Source organism: Styela clava, chromosome 7, assembly GCF_964204865.1.
Source record: "Styela clava chromosome 7, kaStyClav1.hap1.2, whole genome shotgun sequence".
NCBI lineage: Eukaryota > Metazoa > Chordata > Ascidiacea > Stolidobranchia > Styelidae > Styela > Styela clava.
The window spans coordinates 13,145,480-13,162,448 of record NC_135256.1 but is presented as its reverse complement, the minus strand read 5'-3'; the positions used below and the strand labels follow the sequence as shown (position 1 = coordinate 13,162,448).

The window sequence follows — 16,969 nt, the reverse complement described above, 5'->3', positions numbered from 1 at the left end:
GAGTTGTTACGATGTGCTCAGAAACAAAGCAATGCGAGAACGACTCTAACTTGTTTCGGTCTAACAATACGCCGCGGGCTACTAATGAGATACCGTCAATTTTAAGAATCAGTGTAAAGTCTTCGCATCTAATTTATGAACTGGGAATACCAGCATCTGAAACAGACCGAAACGCGAGCCACCGTGACGAAGAGACAGGAATTTAACCCAGCTTAATATAGCGTATGTAGGATTAAACAGGATGTAGAAAAATGACTGGCAGAAAAATGGCAATCGCAACAAATTTGATCTCAAATTTACCACTTATACTATTTTGAAGGCGATGCGATTACCAACTTGTATATTTACCATCTGCATGTTTCTATGTGTATTTTGATGTGGGTAAAACGCTGAATATTTCAACAGTGTACTAAAATAAAATATTTTCGTCTTGCAATACTTGTTGCATGTGTATTTTACGTTGTAGCTGGTTGCATTAAACTGGTAAATTTTTTATTTTCAAAATCAGATATTTTTTAGTCTTTAGTTTTCCTATTATTTATTATCGTATACTAAAGCATGAAACAACCTTGGTGGAAGTATGCCATATTTTGCTTCCACCCTAAATTCGACACGGGGACATGGACGATTACTGCTGCCTTCTCCACCGTGGTAAGTCCGATACATTTATACAGGAATAAAATATTGGCACTTTGACATTTATAGTCTTTTTTGGCTTATTTTTAATGGACAATGCGTATGAATAGTTTAATTTTTATTTTATAAATTTTATCTCTAATCTACAAAAAGGTACATATATAACGTTTATTGGTCAGTGGTTACATAATACAGCCGGGGTTATCGTTTTTTATTTTACAGAAAAATGACTAAATTTCAGTTAGCACGTCGTCGTTTCGTCACTCGCTTTAAATGTGACTAATTATCATATTATGTTAATATGTTTACCTGCGCGTATTTATCAAGGAAACACCAATCAGATATACATTCATGCTTCCAATATAAGGATATTTATAGTATATGGAGCATGGCCGTCACTCCCTAATATGTGTGACGACTGACGACAACTATATTTTACACGAAAATAGGAAATGTAAATATAGATGTCTCATTGAACAAATGTTAAACTAAGCCAACTCAGCATATCCCTTGATTTCATCGTACACAGGTGATGTACTTACGACGCACTATAATGTTGTTCATTTCGATTCTATACAGAAGCGAAGTCCTTTTGTTCTTATCCATGTTATTTTGCCTAGCTTCATTGGCGATGAACAGCAAACATGAAATATACCAAGTCTCATATTATAATTACTTTTGTAAATTTTAGTCGGATAGGCTTACCACCTTAGAATATGACAATCGTTGCTTTGGGGATGAATTATCTGATTTAAATCCATCGCCCACATAGACAACGTCATCGACGTATGATAATAAATCATTATGCGAGAACGGGAGTATTTTTGAAGGGGTATTAAAATTTAAAAATCACAATATCTTCATGTCTCAAACTAAACAATTTATACTTATTTGAAACAATTATATCGACTGCTAGCCCTCAACAGAAATCTGATACGAGTTATCTCGGAATCGTCGTACACTTCTTGGTGTTTTCGTCACTAACCCTTGTTAAGAAATGGATGGTGTAATTGTAGTGGGGTATATAAAAGAAGTCGAATATTAAATGTGTTCAGTTCAATTCGATTAGATGATAACTGCTTTTCATCATCAACTGCAAGATTAACAAACGTGACCCAAATCAGTTGACGAACTAGTTGTGAAGCACATCACGCTTTGTTTTATTGTTGAATATTAATTGATAAAATTCTAGTGGGCGATTTTCCAAATGTGTGAGAGTCGTTTTGCACAATTTGAATTGAAACGAACGTCTACGTAATAATTGTTTCGCGATTGTCATACCTATTCACATAATATATTTAATCGTATTGTTTCATTTTTATTGTCTACATTTATTGAGTCACTTTGATTTAAATCAGAACAACGGAAATAATTAAAATTCGAGAAATTAATACCAATGATCAGTTGGAGACCGGAGATAACTCACACGATACAGCTATGTTTTTTCTGTACCCAGATATGTTTAACTGCCATTTTGTCACAAACGGATTTACTTGAGGATTATATTTCACTCGCCATAAACAATGGTGTTTAATTACACAACGTATTTAAATGTGATGTAACTTTCAAACGTACGACCTGGCCTTATGATCACGAGATCAGAACTTATTTATCTGTGTAATTATGTCAATAACAAATTCGCGGGAATAACATTCGATGAATATATTTGATTCAGTCTTTGATCTAATAAAATTGACAAATACTGTCAAGTGACACAGCGGATAAGATGTCGTCAGACGCTTGGTATTTTCTCCTCAGTCTATTACAAATAAATATTAAAGTAAAACTTTCGATTGATTTTATTTTTATTTTTGAGCACTTAAAATATACAATGCGATAATATTTAATAAACAAAACGTTGAAGGGCTGTTCAGCTTTTCTGATATACCTGAAATTCCGCTCATGCCACCCTTGGCTTTATAATTAATTTTCTGTTTATGGATATTAAACTGCAATTTTGTTTACATGCACCAATTTGAGGAAATATAATCCCGAACCTTTTTAAAAGTCTTGACGTTAGGAATTGATATGATATAAAATACGGGACACAAAATTTTACAAATAAAGTTTTTCACGATTATGGAGTTAAATATTAGCTAAACAGAACAATGAAATTGAATCGTGGTGACGCGGCTGAAATTTTGGTCTTGATAACATTGGGCGAGAGTCTTTTGGCCTGGCAAACGTTACGTTTTCTCGCCCAACGCTCTCAATTAAATATTGACTAAACTTAGATTAACTATTGAAATAGTCGTCTACGTTGACGCATCTTTTAAACGAAATTTCCGAGTCCACTTGACTTCAAGAGAAATAACCAGTGTTCCCTTTTTGTGTACGCCAAATGATCACCGATATATTTGGTTTGTTTTTGCTGGGGTTGCTAATTTTGTACGGAAATGTACCTGTAGCGCTAAGTTCACGATTCGAAATAGACGATGGTACTCTTAATTTAGTAATTTACCCTAATTCCAAAATATGTAGTCAAATGGGATCGTTTAGTAATATAACACTCTCACAACAACCTTAATCGTGAGCGTGTGCCACAGTCAGCAAAATTATGTCACTCCGCTGTGTTTGTTGTGGCAAGAACGTGGCTGACATAACTCTACGGATTCTTGTTTTAAGCGCTAGCTGGTCCCCCCCTTCACAATACAAATTGAGTAGGAATATAAACTTGAAATTTTTAGTAAGTACAAACACTCTCCTGTCGTTTGTACTTAAATTCGTTTAAACCGAAAATAGACTAATAGAACTGTTATGACAGCCAGGTTTGATGTGATAATTTCGCATGAAAACAAGCTAATTTTGAATTTCGTACATCTTGGAATATCACCAGACAACCGGCTGTCAAAATTTCATAACGATGCCCGATTTATGTTTAATAAACAAACTTCGTTCCGTGAGGTTGGACGGACGATAAAGATTTATAACCTGGGAAACACACTAGGCAAATAAAGTGGAAATTTTTTGTTTTGTTTCTACCTTCCAAGCATGGATAATACCATAAATCGTTTTGCAAAGGCTTTTGCATACCCGTATCTAACCTGTTCGTATACCCCCGATAGTTTCGAACTTTATGGGCTGTAAAAAGTAAGGCTGCCGTACCTGAGTTACGCTTAGAGTTTTATGGGTCTCTTGTCGGTTTGAACATTGCCAAATCCTCCTTCCCAATTCCTTGTGATTAATGAAACTCCATTGTTCCAAATAGCAGTGGTTGCCATACGACATATGGTTATGCAGTTTGGCAGAAGACCCAATGTTGTAGAAAGTTCAGTTTTTACACATTTTCAAATATCTGTTTGACCGACCTTAAAAATAATAATTTTCTTAATGGGACCGAAATTCATCTATTACACGAGGTTTATAAATTTCCAACCCGCTGTGCTGTGGTAATGTATTCAAGCTTTTGAAACCGTTCCGGTAGTAAGTAGCCTAATATATTTTAGTATTTTGGTACCGATGATTTATTCTCTATTCTCCCCTTTCAATTCGTTTTTCAGTCATCCATAAGTAAATAATATATCTTGCCTACTCGGTGGTTTTTAATATCAGTCACCTCAAGTTATTATTAATTTAAAGTACAAATTGAATTCTGTTTGCTCTGGAGGCGTTTGCTTGGAAGCTACACAAACATTCTGCTTTATTATTTTCTGACGTTTAAAAAAACTTGGTTGGATGACCACAGACCAATGGTCAGTACTACATGACAGGCTACTTTAAATCTAAACTCTACAAACGTCTTTGAATATGTTGGGTTATCAAGGAAGGATATGATTTCCGCCTATCAAATTTTCTGTTTATTTTAAGCAATAGATTGGGAAGAAATATTGTGTCACCGCCCTGTTGTGCCTATATATAAATCTTCATGTTATTATTTACTTGATTACGAATGAACATTGATTATAATAAGTCCGATAAATCTATCTTGAAATTAATTTGGATTTGTAATATTCTAATATATATTGTAGCGAAAACTGGAAATACACTGGAAATGGGATATTTTTCATAAAGACCCAAATTTCGATCATCTGATTTTCCAAAATGTATAGCTTCAAATATTATTTAAATTAAATACAAAGGAACTTGTTAGACCAGGTGAGACACAGATATCTCATACCGACAATAAATACCGAGTTGTAGGAGTGGAAAGCATTGCTAATTGATGGCATATTTTGCGTGACGGTAAAAATCGATAACACAGCTCAACGGGTAAACATAAGGCCATTCTCGGAATCTTGATCAAAGTTGTGAGGCTTCTATTTTTGCTGATAGTACTTTGAGAAAGTACTATTTAATTACATTTGGGACTGTGTGTCACATACCTTTATACAATAAATTTTAATATAAAGATATTTATTCATTTGTATTTCGGCAAAAAGACCATTTTGAGATGTCGGTAATATTACAGTTTTTGTCCTCTCATATCCGCCACCGGAAATTATTTTTATCTGAAAAACTTGCAACCTATGCCCGTAATTTTTGCCAATGGAAACTTTTCTCTTCACTGTATAGCGGGCCCAGTAGCATACAAAATCTTTTGAATGCAATGTAAATCAAATTCGCCCTCTCACAAGCTAGTGAAAGTTTTCATTTTATAAAATGCCAGGAAATCTCATGTATTCGGAAAAACGCTCAAATTAGACTGGTACTGACGCATGACGTTGTACAAGCGGATTGCACGTACGTATTTCGTTACGATCTCCTTTTGTAAAAATAAGGAAGTAAATTTTACTAGTGATTTCATTCGTTGGTAACTTAATTATGTTCGTAATTGCATCTGCTAGCTCACTTTTCCACTTTCCGTTGAGTTGAGAGTAGGACAGGAAAATGGGCTCAAATTTAGACGTATATACATCACATAGTGCATGCTATTTTGTATATGGAACACCTGCACTCAAAAAACCCAGCCAAGTGTGATAATTCTTGCTTCATTTATAGCGTGAAGTTATAGTATAATCTTACATAAGAGAAACACAAAGCTGAAAAAACCACACTCGAAGCCTTCTAGTTTAGGCATTAGGAAACCGTACACTTTGCGGTCGGTGCATTTTTTCGAAAATTTTCCCAAAATTGTATTGAATCCATACATTTTTTGTTTAACAACAAATAAGATATATATCACTCCTAGAGGACTATTGAGTCTTTGGCAATGTTATATCAGTTTTTTTTTTTATAATATTACATTGGTTAAGCATTCGGAAAATCTAGACGCAACTATTCGCCGAGGTAAACAAGCCCGCCCAACGTTCACGTGTCGTGATATTATGACCTGGTGTATGTCATTTTATATTATAAGGCTTTTCGATCATAAAATGTCAATATAGGATCCGTGTCACCCGTCCTACAGCGATGATACATACTCACTCAATATAAGTTATCGTGACGAAAAACAGGTGCTCAACCATGTTAGTTAACTATTACTGGTTTCCGGAAACTTGACGCCAATATAAATTACCAAGTTCTATTTCAGTTTAATTCTAAACGGCGATGCCACATAAAATGATATAATCTGATAGAAAATTTCAAACAGTGGGGAATCCGTAAACACTCAGTGTTATTTTACAATTAAAATCTGGCATCAAATATCCAGGATTCAAAAACCTGAATTATTTTAAATTACCGTTCCAAAGTTAGTATTATTTTTCGTTTAGTTAATAAAACGTTCTAATTACATCCAATACCCTATTCGGTGTTTTAATAAATCAATATTATAAGCTTAACTGGATTATTTTTAAAACTAGATCGAAGGTAATGGCGCCGTAATTGGATTTAATTGCAATGGCTCTTTTTAAAGTTTAGTTTGTATTTGGGTGGTTTAACGGTTGCTCATGTATGCTCATTGTATAATTGAAGGATTTAAGCCGGGGTTATACAGTGCTTTCCGATCGCTTAAACGTGGAATTCCTCAACGTCTTCCTTCTCTATCCTAATGACCGATGCGTGCACAAGTCAGAAAAATATCAATTTTATTTGGATAACTTTAATCGAGACCGTCATTACAAGGTGAAAAAATCGATCTCATTCACGAAATTCAAAGCCCAATTTGATAGCTGGTGAATGATTGTCCATCAAAATCTAAATATAAAACATGTGCCGAAAAGTTAATTTGACGAATCCAGATTTTAATCATAAAAATAATCACGGTGCGGATGAAGCTGGAATAGCTAATTTATCATTGCTTGTAAATGAGGCCTTTCATTTAATCTTGAATTTGATTAATGTACAACTCAAGTTAAATTTGGACTCAAAGTTTAGGAAGCAAAATATTTTCTCGCGCAAAGCCGTTAAAATAAGCAACACTCTATGGCGTTTCTTTACCAATGCCCTAAGCAAACTTCTAGCGTTCTGTTTATACAACACAACAGGGAAACGACGCTGTTTTAATTTGAAGGAGATTAACTAACCCGACAATTTTTCTCTCTCAATTGAGTCTGAATGAAAACGACCCAGATTTTCAAGAGATAATAGAGTTTGTGTTCTACTTTTGAGATGCCTAAAGTGACGCGTCTTCCCATTTCATAGTATTTTTCCGTCTGGTTTAAAATGAACACCGTGCGCATTCCACACGATCCGTGCATGGCTGTGGAAAATTGTGCCTTCAGCTGAATAATCTTTAGCGTCGTCGACGAAATGACGAAACTCAGGCCAGAGTGGCGCGATATCTGACTAGACAAGCACACGAGTTTATTCATTTTATCAGTACATTTATCATTTATGACGTATTGAATTTGTGATGGTATGCCCACTGGAGCGCGGATATCTTATTTAAATATCAATATTGTTAAGTTTTAAAGTTTGATTGTGGAAAATTTTGTGTATTCCAGTTTTTTGAAATGGGGAAATATCGATATACGTGATTTAAACCTTACCATTTTTGTAGCATTGAGCTTTTATCATGCTTCAGTCTGACCAAAATATATTGTGTTTGGCTTTAGTTTAGTTGCACCGTTTCACGGACGTCATTTTGATAATGACAATTTGAAAAAATAATGGATGATATACACTGAAATATATATTATCTAATTGAGCACATATACTGTATAACGTTATAAGCTCTGTGAATGCGTTATAATGTACTTATATTATCATATATTTGATGCTATCTCGACCAAACAAATATTTATGACGGGTGACCGTACATTTGAACCCATGTACATTTGAACCCATGCGTATATCCACGGGTTCAATCTATATGCGGGTGCTAAAACCCATGGGTTAGGGTTAGTATGGATTTAACTATCCGTGAAACAAAAAAAATTCCATAGGTGCAATAGCATACAGGTGCAATTGTCATGGGTTCAAATGTAATGGAACCTTTATGACGATGTCATATAGATACATTATCAACGGTTGTTTACCGTCTCAAGATACGTAATGCTACGGCGTAAAACATCAAAATATACGTAAAAACCTTACCCTGTCGTTCTAGCAGTTGAATTTTAAGCGACCATGTTTTTATTAAAAAATCTTCATTTTTGTTTCAGGTGATATTTAGCGCATTATTTTTTATTACACTGGCATTTTCAGCACCAAAGTGCTTCTGCCCTGAAATATGGGAACACATCGATGCTCTTTCACCCGGTGAGTAGTAACGTTATTGTGTTTTCTAATTCTAGGTGTTTTCAGTGGGAAATGGGTTACCATATTTTACATCTCACACTCTTTTATTTACCCCCTGTCCGCCATTCCCATTCATACTCAGAGCATGTCAGATTGGGCACATTAAATGTAGATCCAATTTAAGCTACCAACAGAAAACTACTTTGTAATATCCATCGCTAGCTGGTTCAGATGCAAGTTTTAATCTGTTATGTTGATTGCTACCGGTATATATGGACCATTTCCTACAGAGATGCTTTTGATTATTGCTATCATTGAGCTTCCTATACACACAATACTCTTTGATACTTTGAAGATGTACGGTCAACTTTGAGCATGATGTAATTGTGTGTTGATTTATTTTTACCTGCTTCATATCTGTTATCTTTGAAGGCAATGTTTCTCCTTTTTTCAAAACTGCACGTAAAGCAAATCGACAATGGTATCAAGGGACGTTTTTCAATACAAAATTAGATTTGGTCTATCAAGTTTTATTTCATTACTCAGCCACAACGAATGCTAGTTTCATTATCGAGATTACTTAATACTAATTTCTATTTGGACAAGTTCAGTTGAACAAATTTGTATCTTCTATTTCTGTGTACATATTTTATATACTTATTGATTTTGGGTTCTTTGGCTTAATTTGTAGTTCGTCCTTAAAATTAAATAAAATTATATTTTTGTTCGTTTCAGAATTTAAAGCCATCTATGCCATTGCAATATTTCTTCTCTTGGGCGTTGTAATTGTATCAGTTCTATGCATGTACGGCACCTTCAAGGTTAGTTAATATCGTATATCGAGTTCATATCATTAAAAGAGTCGTGTTTTTACTTATACCTCCGTTTCTTATACCACTGAAGCATCACGTTGTCTAATGCAAAATAGACGTTTCCTCGTTTATATCTGTAACGATGATTAAATAGCAATAAATGAACAAACAGTAAAGTAACAATTGGATGTTTAGCACCCGATTAGGCTCCGTTTTTTCGCTGGGACAGATTTCCGAGCATGATTGCAAATATTGAGCCTAAGCTAAAGTTAGCTGCCTCCATTTTACCGGGGTCAAAGGTCGGGAAACATCTATTACCTGAATGTACTTCAGGCAATAACACTTGGAAAGATCGAATCAGAATTTGTCGCGTATTTCTGTAAACATTATCCGACACATTCAAATTTTGCTCTTTTAGCAAGTTTAAATAAATAATTTGTGATTCGTCACACATTTGGAACAAAACGATGAAGTTGATTCGACCGTACTCAGCCAATAAAATTGCACTACTTTATTACGGAGTATCCATGGCAATAGTTAGCCAATAAAGTTTATTTAAAATAATTTGCATTCATTCCTCGTTGGTTGAAGTTGTATGCATTCTTTTTCAGGCGCAATCCGGCAAACTGATTCCGTATATCTTAACAATGACCGTCATTTCCATAGGTACATTAGGCGGTTCTGTTTTTATATTCATTCAACTTGCGTATATCGATCAATTTTTGCTCTTCGACAACAGCACTTATTGGAATCTAGCAAAAATGGTAAATATTGAAATTGCATTTCATTCAATTAACATTGGTGTTAGAATCGAATATTTAATTTTTTTATTCTGGATTGTTGTTGAAATATAGAATATTTATACACTTGTATATTTCACAATTTTCTAATTAATTGGTGATAGAAATCATTGTGGGGTTGTAGAGGTGGATTGTCCTAGATTTCTTCACTAGTAAAATATTTTGTAGTGACTAGAGATTTAGTTTTTTTCCTCGAATAATAACGATTTGATTTATGACGTCATAATCACTTTTTTTTTTTTTTAAATGGAAAAACAAGGGAAATATAGTTCAGTCCACACCTTCCACTCTTCACCCTTCACCCATCGTATAAAGTTGAATTAACCTAACGCAACTTCCATAATATTCGTTTAGAATTGAGGCTACAACCTACCCCAGATTTTGTATTGAAATTAGACTGTTGATTTTAATTTGGCGTTGTTATTAAATTTTATTCACCTCCAATGAAAAATTATTATATTGAAAGTCATTTGGAATTTTCATTTCATATTTATCGATCATTTTCTTCTTATAATATCATAATATGCTAATCATTGTTTAATAATATCTTTCTACTATTTTGCATCGAACAGTTAAGCGAATTCAAATATCGAACTCAAGTCGTAGGAGGGTTGATCAATCCGTTGTTTGTTGACCCACCAAACTCTGTAAGATGAAAATATGGGTATCGTTGTGAAATAGTGGTGTTTGATCTGATTTTTCCCTTAGAATTAGTTTAAAAACAATGGTAGAAAATAAACCAGGGATGCTCAAAAAATTTCTGAATTATTTCTTGAAAATCGAAAATTTCAGAAAAAAAATTTTCTTTTTGGTTTAGTTGAAAATATAATCATTCTTGTATGAACACAACAAGCGAAAACATCACGTTAAGTTGTGCTGCCATTTTTTTTGAAAATTTTGAAAAACATCAAATATGTCATTCGGTCGTGAACATCCCTGGGTTGAAGTGCACTAAATCATCTGGTTTTGGAAATTGAATGTTTGATGGCACAATTTGAAACGTAACATTTGTATATAAATATATATATCATGATTCAAAGTTGTAATATCTATTTAAATAGTTCACCATTAGTAAATAGTTTTTGTAGGGTATATGAAACAAATATTTAATGCATGTATCCGTATAATTAATCATGAAACTTTTTATACATAATTTTGTAGAAGCTAAATCCAGTAGTTCTTTTTTAAAGTTCACTCAATATTTATTCAAGTCGAACCAAGCGACCAGCTTTTTATATAACAGCAGAGTACACTTCCTAAAAGGGCCCGTCAACAATTTTGTGGTCAATTTTCGGTTCCTGCTGAGCAAAACAGATTTGAAAAAAAAATTAACAACGCAATTTAAAAGTTCTTCACTACACGGCTACCTATTTACAAACGTAATACGTCATTCCCATACATGACATAAAAACGGCACTTGACAACAAGCTTTTGTTCATCTTCGGTGGTTTCGACATCGGTCTATTAAATTGTGCCATATTTTCTTTCTGTCTGATTTTAATTTTTCTGTGTGACCAAAACCAGTGCTTCAGTACATATTGACGATTTCTACCATATTATAAAGAACAACAAGTATAACAACTGATATGACAACTCGAATCACCTGGGGCTTGATTTCCTTTAGACAAATTCCTTCCCAAAGGTATTGAGGAGTGGTATTGTGTTAATGTGCTGTTGCGCAATATAACACAACATTTCGTTTTATTTAATAGTGAATATGTGTAAAGATGAAGCTATACAGATCAAATCAAAATTTGAAAGCGATTAAAATTTATTTAGTTATAGAAAAACATCGCCAATAATCCTGACTCGCAATTCAGCGCAATAATTTTTTATAGTGTCAGCGTCTCTTGAGTCATAGTCCCTAACTTCTTTTAAAAATAACCCTTTCTGCTTTTGAGCCAGTGCGTATGACCTTGTTTGGGGCAAAAATTTATACAAAATTCGTCGTATTCCCATATATACTACTTATATTCAAATCAAAGTATCTTGGAAATTCATAATACGTCTGATTTTGATCACGTACTCGACCGTGGATAAGAGAGACATCCATATTTTTGCAAGATAATTTCTTTTGGGTGATTAATTATTCTGAGGTGTTATGTGAACTTCTCGGCGAATTCTTTTCTTGATTTACAAAAAAAGGACGTTTTTTGTTATTTTTGTTACTATAAATGCTTTTGTGGGGTTGTAGCAATGGTGGCAAGATTTACTAATATAATATAAAGCTGATACACTTTTTTCTTTGAATCATTCTGACTTGACTGTTAAAGAAAAAAGAAACTGTGTGGATTGTACTAACCCTCCTAAAAAAATTCTATTTTTGTTAATAAATTGCAGTTTTTAAAAATAATTATAATGTTATTGAGCTTTAATTGATTTTTAGCGAATATTTGCATACAAATAACATTTTTGTAGTTTATTTATAGAAAACAAAATTACTTGATCGAATATCACTTTATTACTCTTTTCAATTTTCAAATGAACGTTAGTAATATTAAAAATGTTAGGCACATTTGTGCACCAACACGATAATTAGTAGTGCTTCACCACTGAAAATAATTAAAGTACTACGAAAGCACTTTTTCTCATAAAATTGGAAACTTGTATTATTGGGCTTTATTAGAAAGTCGCACCCTACAATTATTTCATAGTGCCAGGGTATTTTATTGAATTTAATTATCATGTAGAGAAACTAGTTTTTTTCACATGGTAAGCCAGTAACTAGTTAAGGATTTCGAAAGATAAAATAATTTGAAATAAGTTTTAAAATTTTGTATAATCAAAAGTACATTTTCTTAAAATTTGGCTTGCATTATGATTATCCGTTTTAGATCCGTTCAGATTTTTCGAAATTTTTATCGAAGCATCGAATATTCTATTATATCGTACGTATTAGATATAGGCATTGCTATTTTTGGCTAATTGTATGTGTATTGCTACACAATGTTCCATTTTGTATTGTTAACAATGTGTTTTATCGTACATTGTTACGTTATTATTTGTTTACGTTTCCGGAAATCAAAAGTTTTTTGTTTTCTGATTTGTCAGTAAACTAAATGTCTTTTATTTCAGGTTCTCAAAGAGGATCTCATTTCAAATCTCGAAGGCATGTGGGCATCAATCAACATTTTATTAAAGAATTTCCTAAACATAGATATGGGCGACGAACTAAATCTTAACATGTTATTAGACGCAGTAAGTAAAATGGGAAACTATTGAATCATCTATAAAACCCAGCGTCATAATTAATTGCGGAATAGATATGAAACTTTCCATGGCATTTATGAGATGAAATTATTTTCCCGAGTTGGTTAATGCAAACTTTAGCCACATACCTTATAGTTCCTAGTGAATATATACCGGTACTTAACCATAGTTCAAACAAATGCCATTTGAAAAGCATTTACATTATTGCATCATGATTGTTTGAATAATGTTAATAGTTAATATATTTACTTGCGTGTACGAAATCTGTTGTACATCAAATATAAATGCCCACACAATTATAAAGTCTTTAAGGTGCAAACCATGTAAGATAATGAGGTAAAAAATATCCGACTAGCGAATAAGTATGTTCGTTAGATGTAGTTGTTCACCCAAAGTGAGAAATATGTTCATATGAAAAACTATATTGAAATCATTTGTAAGAATACGATTCTATATTAATTTGTAAACCAGGTTATATGAATTGATTCTTCAAGTCTTGTGTTTTGTTTCTGTTTCAAGTGTTCTCTGAGTAGGATTGAGTGAATGAATATAAGCATTTTCAAGTACTCTTATCAACGCAGTTCAGCGATTCTTTGTTAGTCATATACTGGCAATAAAAAAACAATACCGTACTCTAACACTTCGTTAAGTAAAATGCCCTAGGCTATATCTACAGTTATCACACTCTAACCATCTTGTTACACTATTTACAATTATACTTAATTTCTCATTACAGGCCTTGAGAGATGAAATCTTAATACTGATGGGCGCTGGAAAAAGAGTAATGAAAATTTCGGCCGTTCTTTTGCTACTCGGAATGAACTGGCTCTTTGTAAGTCGAATTTAATCACTTTTTCTGATTGAAATAGGTGATAAAATTGCCTTGAAGAAGTAATAATATACACGATGTCCTCTATTTACGTGCAATTACAGATAGAATGAAAAGTCGTTCGAATTTCCAAGTAAAGTAATATTTATATGATGAGTTATACAACGAGCTCTTTTTCAATTCACCCCTTTTCTCGTTACTGTTTTTTTGCATAAGAAGTTCTAAATACAATATTGCTTTTACTGAAATTTGACGATGGAAGGAACTACATTCATAGTTTTTGGATGCCGCGTAATATTTTACTAAATTGCCGTTGTTCCTAATGAGAAAAATTGCTGTTCTGAGCGAATAATAGACCAACCATTTTAAAGTTTCATAACGTTCAAGAAGAAGTAGTCGGTAGAAAGTTATTACCTTTTTTCCTATCTCCATCAGGTCTTAAGAGAGCCGATATCTCACCCGAAATTTTGCCATTTTCTTTAAATTCAGGGGACCACTTTTTATGAAACACGGAACCACTGCTATATGACCTTTGGCCATTTGCCAACCTTTTTAAGCATCTCTCTATTGTTGCTTCATCAAAATAACCTATTTCTTCATTTTTAGTTTGCATCTTTGATCGTCACATTTGCACACTGGAGAAGATTAAAATCAGGAGTCGTGACTCATTTTTCCCCAGTTCCTAATATTATACTCAGTCAAAAATTGACATCTGAATCCTACAGAAGTACAGAGTCGGATACACTTAGCGATGATTACAGTGGACTTTCACTTCGTGAACTTAAACGAATGAAATCAAGGCAGTACAGGAGAGCGGGAAGTCGCACTGGTTCATCACGCAGTTCAAAACGATTATATGACATAGGAAGACTAGAGGTCGAAGAAAAATTTCCACGAGAGAATTTCCTTTGAGGAAATTTTTCTCTTATTGTTCGTGCCTTCCGGTTGAAATGTTACCAAAATCTACGGGGCCAAATTTTCCAAACACTTCATGAAGTTATATACAACAAAAAGGAAATGACGCGAATTTCTTCCCGCCAAAGGCTCAACCAAAGCTGCTAAATATTAGGCTTTTGTTACTTACGTTGGTACGTACGATTTGACTCCGAATACTATGGAAAAAGGTTGATATTTATTTTATTTTTACACAGTCCAGAATTCATGTTTCATGAACATTTTCCGCAATAGTATCGCGTCTGGCTGTTGTACCAATGAACAATTTTTTGTCAAGGGCAATTTTCGAAAATATCAGTCCACTAAGCTTATGTCGCTTGGTAATGTTAAACCAATTAAGATTGATGACGAAATAATCAAAAAAATTGTTCGACGTAATTATTCTTATGCACTTTGCATTATTACGTATATAGATATGAAATTGCACAAAGCCTTTTTTTCTTTTTCAAATCACAACCTAACGTTCTTTTACAACCACATATTTTGTTTTTCTGATACGTAACTAAAAATTTCACACAATTTCAATTTTTTCCTCAGTGCCATATTGTTTCGATAGCCAATTGTTAGTCTTCCTAAACATGGCAAATTTACGGCATTTTTTTTTTCCAATATACCTTCGTGCCAAATTGTGCCTTTTTATTATTATTTTTATAATTACCGAATAAATGGTCTCCTGCATTATTACATCATATGCCTTCCAATATCGTTACTCATCCGCGAGTTTATAATCTTTGTATTGAGAAATTATTTTCCACTAAGAATAAAGTACACCGATAAAACTTGGCATCGAGTATCTAGCTAAAGGCTAGGTAATTTTTTACCGAAAAAGAATAAATACCTCGTCTTTGTTCCTGTAAGCACTCTGCTTTTTGCACATGATTAAACAGCATTTTCTTAAAAATGTTTTGGAATTTTATTTTCCTGTCTCATTGTGTCAATTATGTTATAAATGAACAAAACTACTACGATTATTATTTTTTTTAAATAATGTTTATCACTTTATCATGATTACACATTAAATAACCAAGTAATTCAGATTCTACTACTTTTATGTGTGATAATTAACATTATTAAACGTTATGTGCAAAGTTAACACAAGCGCTCTTCCACGTAAGTGCAATCGAACTTGAGTGAAAGTCCCATTTTTTTGATTTACCAGATTATTATTGTGTGATGAAAGTTTTTTTTTAAATTCTTAAAACATGTATGTGACTTGGACAAGTATTATAATGACTTTTTCAATAATGCATAAAAATGACGAATCTTCCGCAACTTTTGCATTGATTTCCCGAACTGGATAATTTTGAACAATGAACAAATTTTAGATCGTTATGACGGAAATATTAGCCTTATTTCTCTGAATCAGACGAGTGGCAATGCGGTATACCCATACCCGAATAGTCTGGTTTTTAAGCACCATGCCTGTGACTGAATTTATTCTCCAGGGAAATCTTATTATATGCCGTAAATTGGACATTAACTACGATTATACAATAATGGAAAATGTTACAGAAAACCGGTCAATTCGATTATTTAGATTGTTTTTCAAAGCCTATTTTTTTTCTATTATTACCAAATTTAGACTAAAGTTTAGGAGATAATGACAACTTTAGAACAAGTGTGATAAAGACTTTTGTCTTGTGTAGTGAAAACCATTTCTCATTTTACTTATTCCGGAATTTCAATTCATTCCTAATTTTGCCAAAAGGCACGCCATGACCACAACGTATAATTATCAATAACGATAGAATAATAGATTTTACAATGATTTTAATAAAAGTTTTTGATATCGTATAGAACAATGGATCATATATATACCAGTATGCCAGCGAAATTTGAGTCAAAATTTTTCAATTTTTGATGAACAATATTTATTCATATAATCCCAATTGAAGAATTAAACCAAATTTTCCGTCGAAATAACATTTGCTTTATGAAATTTACTCAAATAGTTGGTATATGATCGGTTTTCCGTCTAAATAAGCCATTTTCTTTCGTTTATTCCATTCATGTATATTTTCTTTAATAAATGTGCTTTTCTTTCTGCAAGACACTATTAACATTATACCGCTTTTCTATTTTCTATTATAAATGGGCTTGTGGAATACCAATAAATTTTGTACATAATATATAAATTCTTTCATCTTTCTTTAGGTTTATTTTTCCAC

General features: G+C 33.0%; 1 protein-coding gene across 2 annotated transcripts; it reads left to right on the top strand.

The window, feature by feature from the left end:
* The first annotated feature begins 493 nt into the window (after nucleotides 1-493).
* Nucleotides 494-16,936, top strand: LOC120327744 (uncharacterized). 2 transcript variants are annotated; one of them, XM_039394098.2, is made up of 8 exons: nucleotides 494-651; nucleotides 8,121-8,217; nucleotides 8,932-9,017; nucleotides 9,620-9,772; nucleotides 10,381-10,455; nucleotides 12,884-13,006; nucleotides 13,755-13,850; nucleotides 14,454-16,936. In XM_039394098.2, exons 1-8 carry the CDS (start codon nucleotides 559-561, stop codon nucleotides 14,757-14,759), a joined length of 1,029 nt encoding a protein of 342 aa, XP_039250032.1. In that variant the 5' UTR covers nucleotides 494-558; the 3' UTR covers nucleotides 14,760-16,936. The 2 variants fall into 2 exon arrangements, with proteins under 2 accessions (XP_039250032.1, XP_039250033.1); XM_039394099.2 differs by lacking the exon at nucleotides 10,381-10,455.
* The last annotated feature ends 33 nt before the right edge of the window (nucleotides 16,937-16,969 follow it).

Excerpts from the sequence above, each read along its gene's own strand:
- LOC120327744 (XM_039394098.2), top strand. The coding sequence starts at position 559 with ATGAAACAACCTTGGTGGAAGTATGCCATATTTTGCTTCCACCCTAAA. Across the intron at positions 9,018-9,619 it reads GCATGTACGGCACCTTCAAG|GCGCAATCCGGCAAACTGAT; the intron begins GTTAGTTAATAT and ends ATTCTTTTTCAG. Across the intron at positions 9,773-10,380 it reads ATTGGAATCTAGCAAAAATG|TTAAGCGAATTCAAATATCG; the intron begins GTAAATATTGAA and ends TGCATCGAACAG.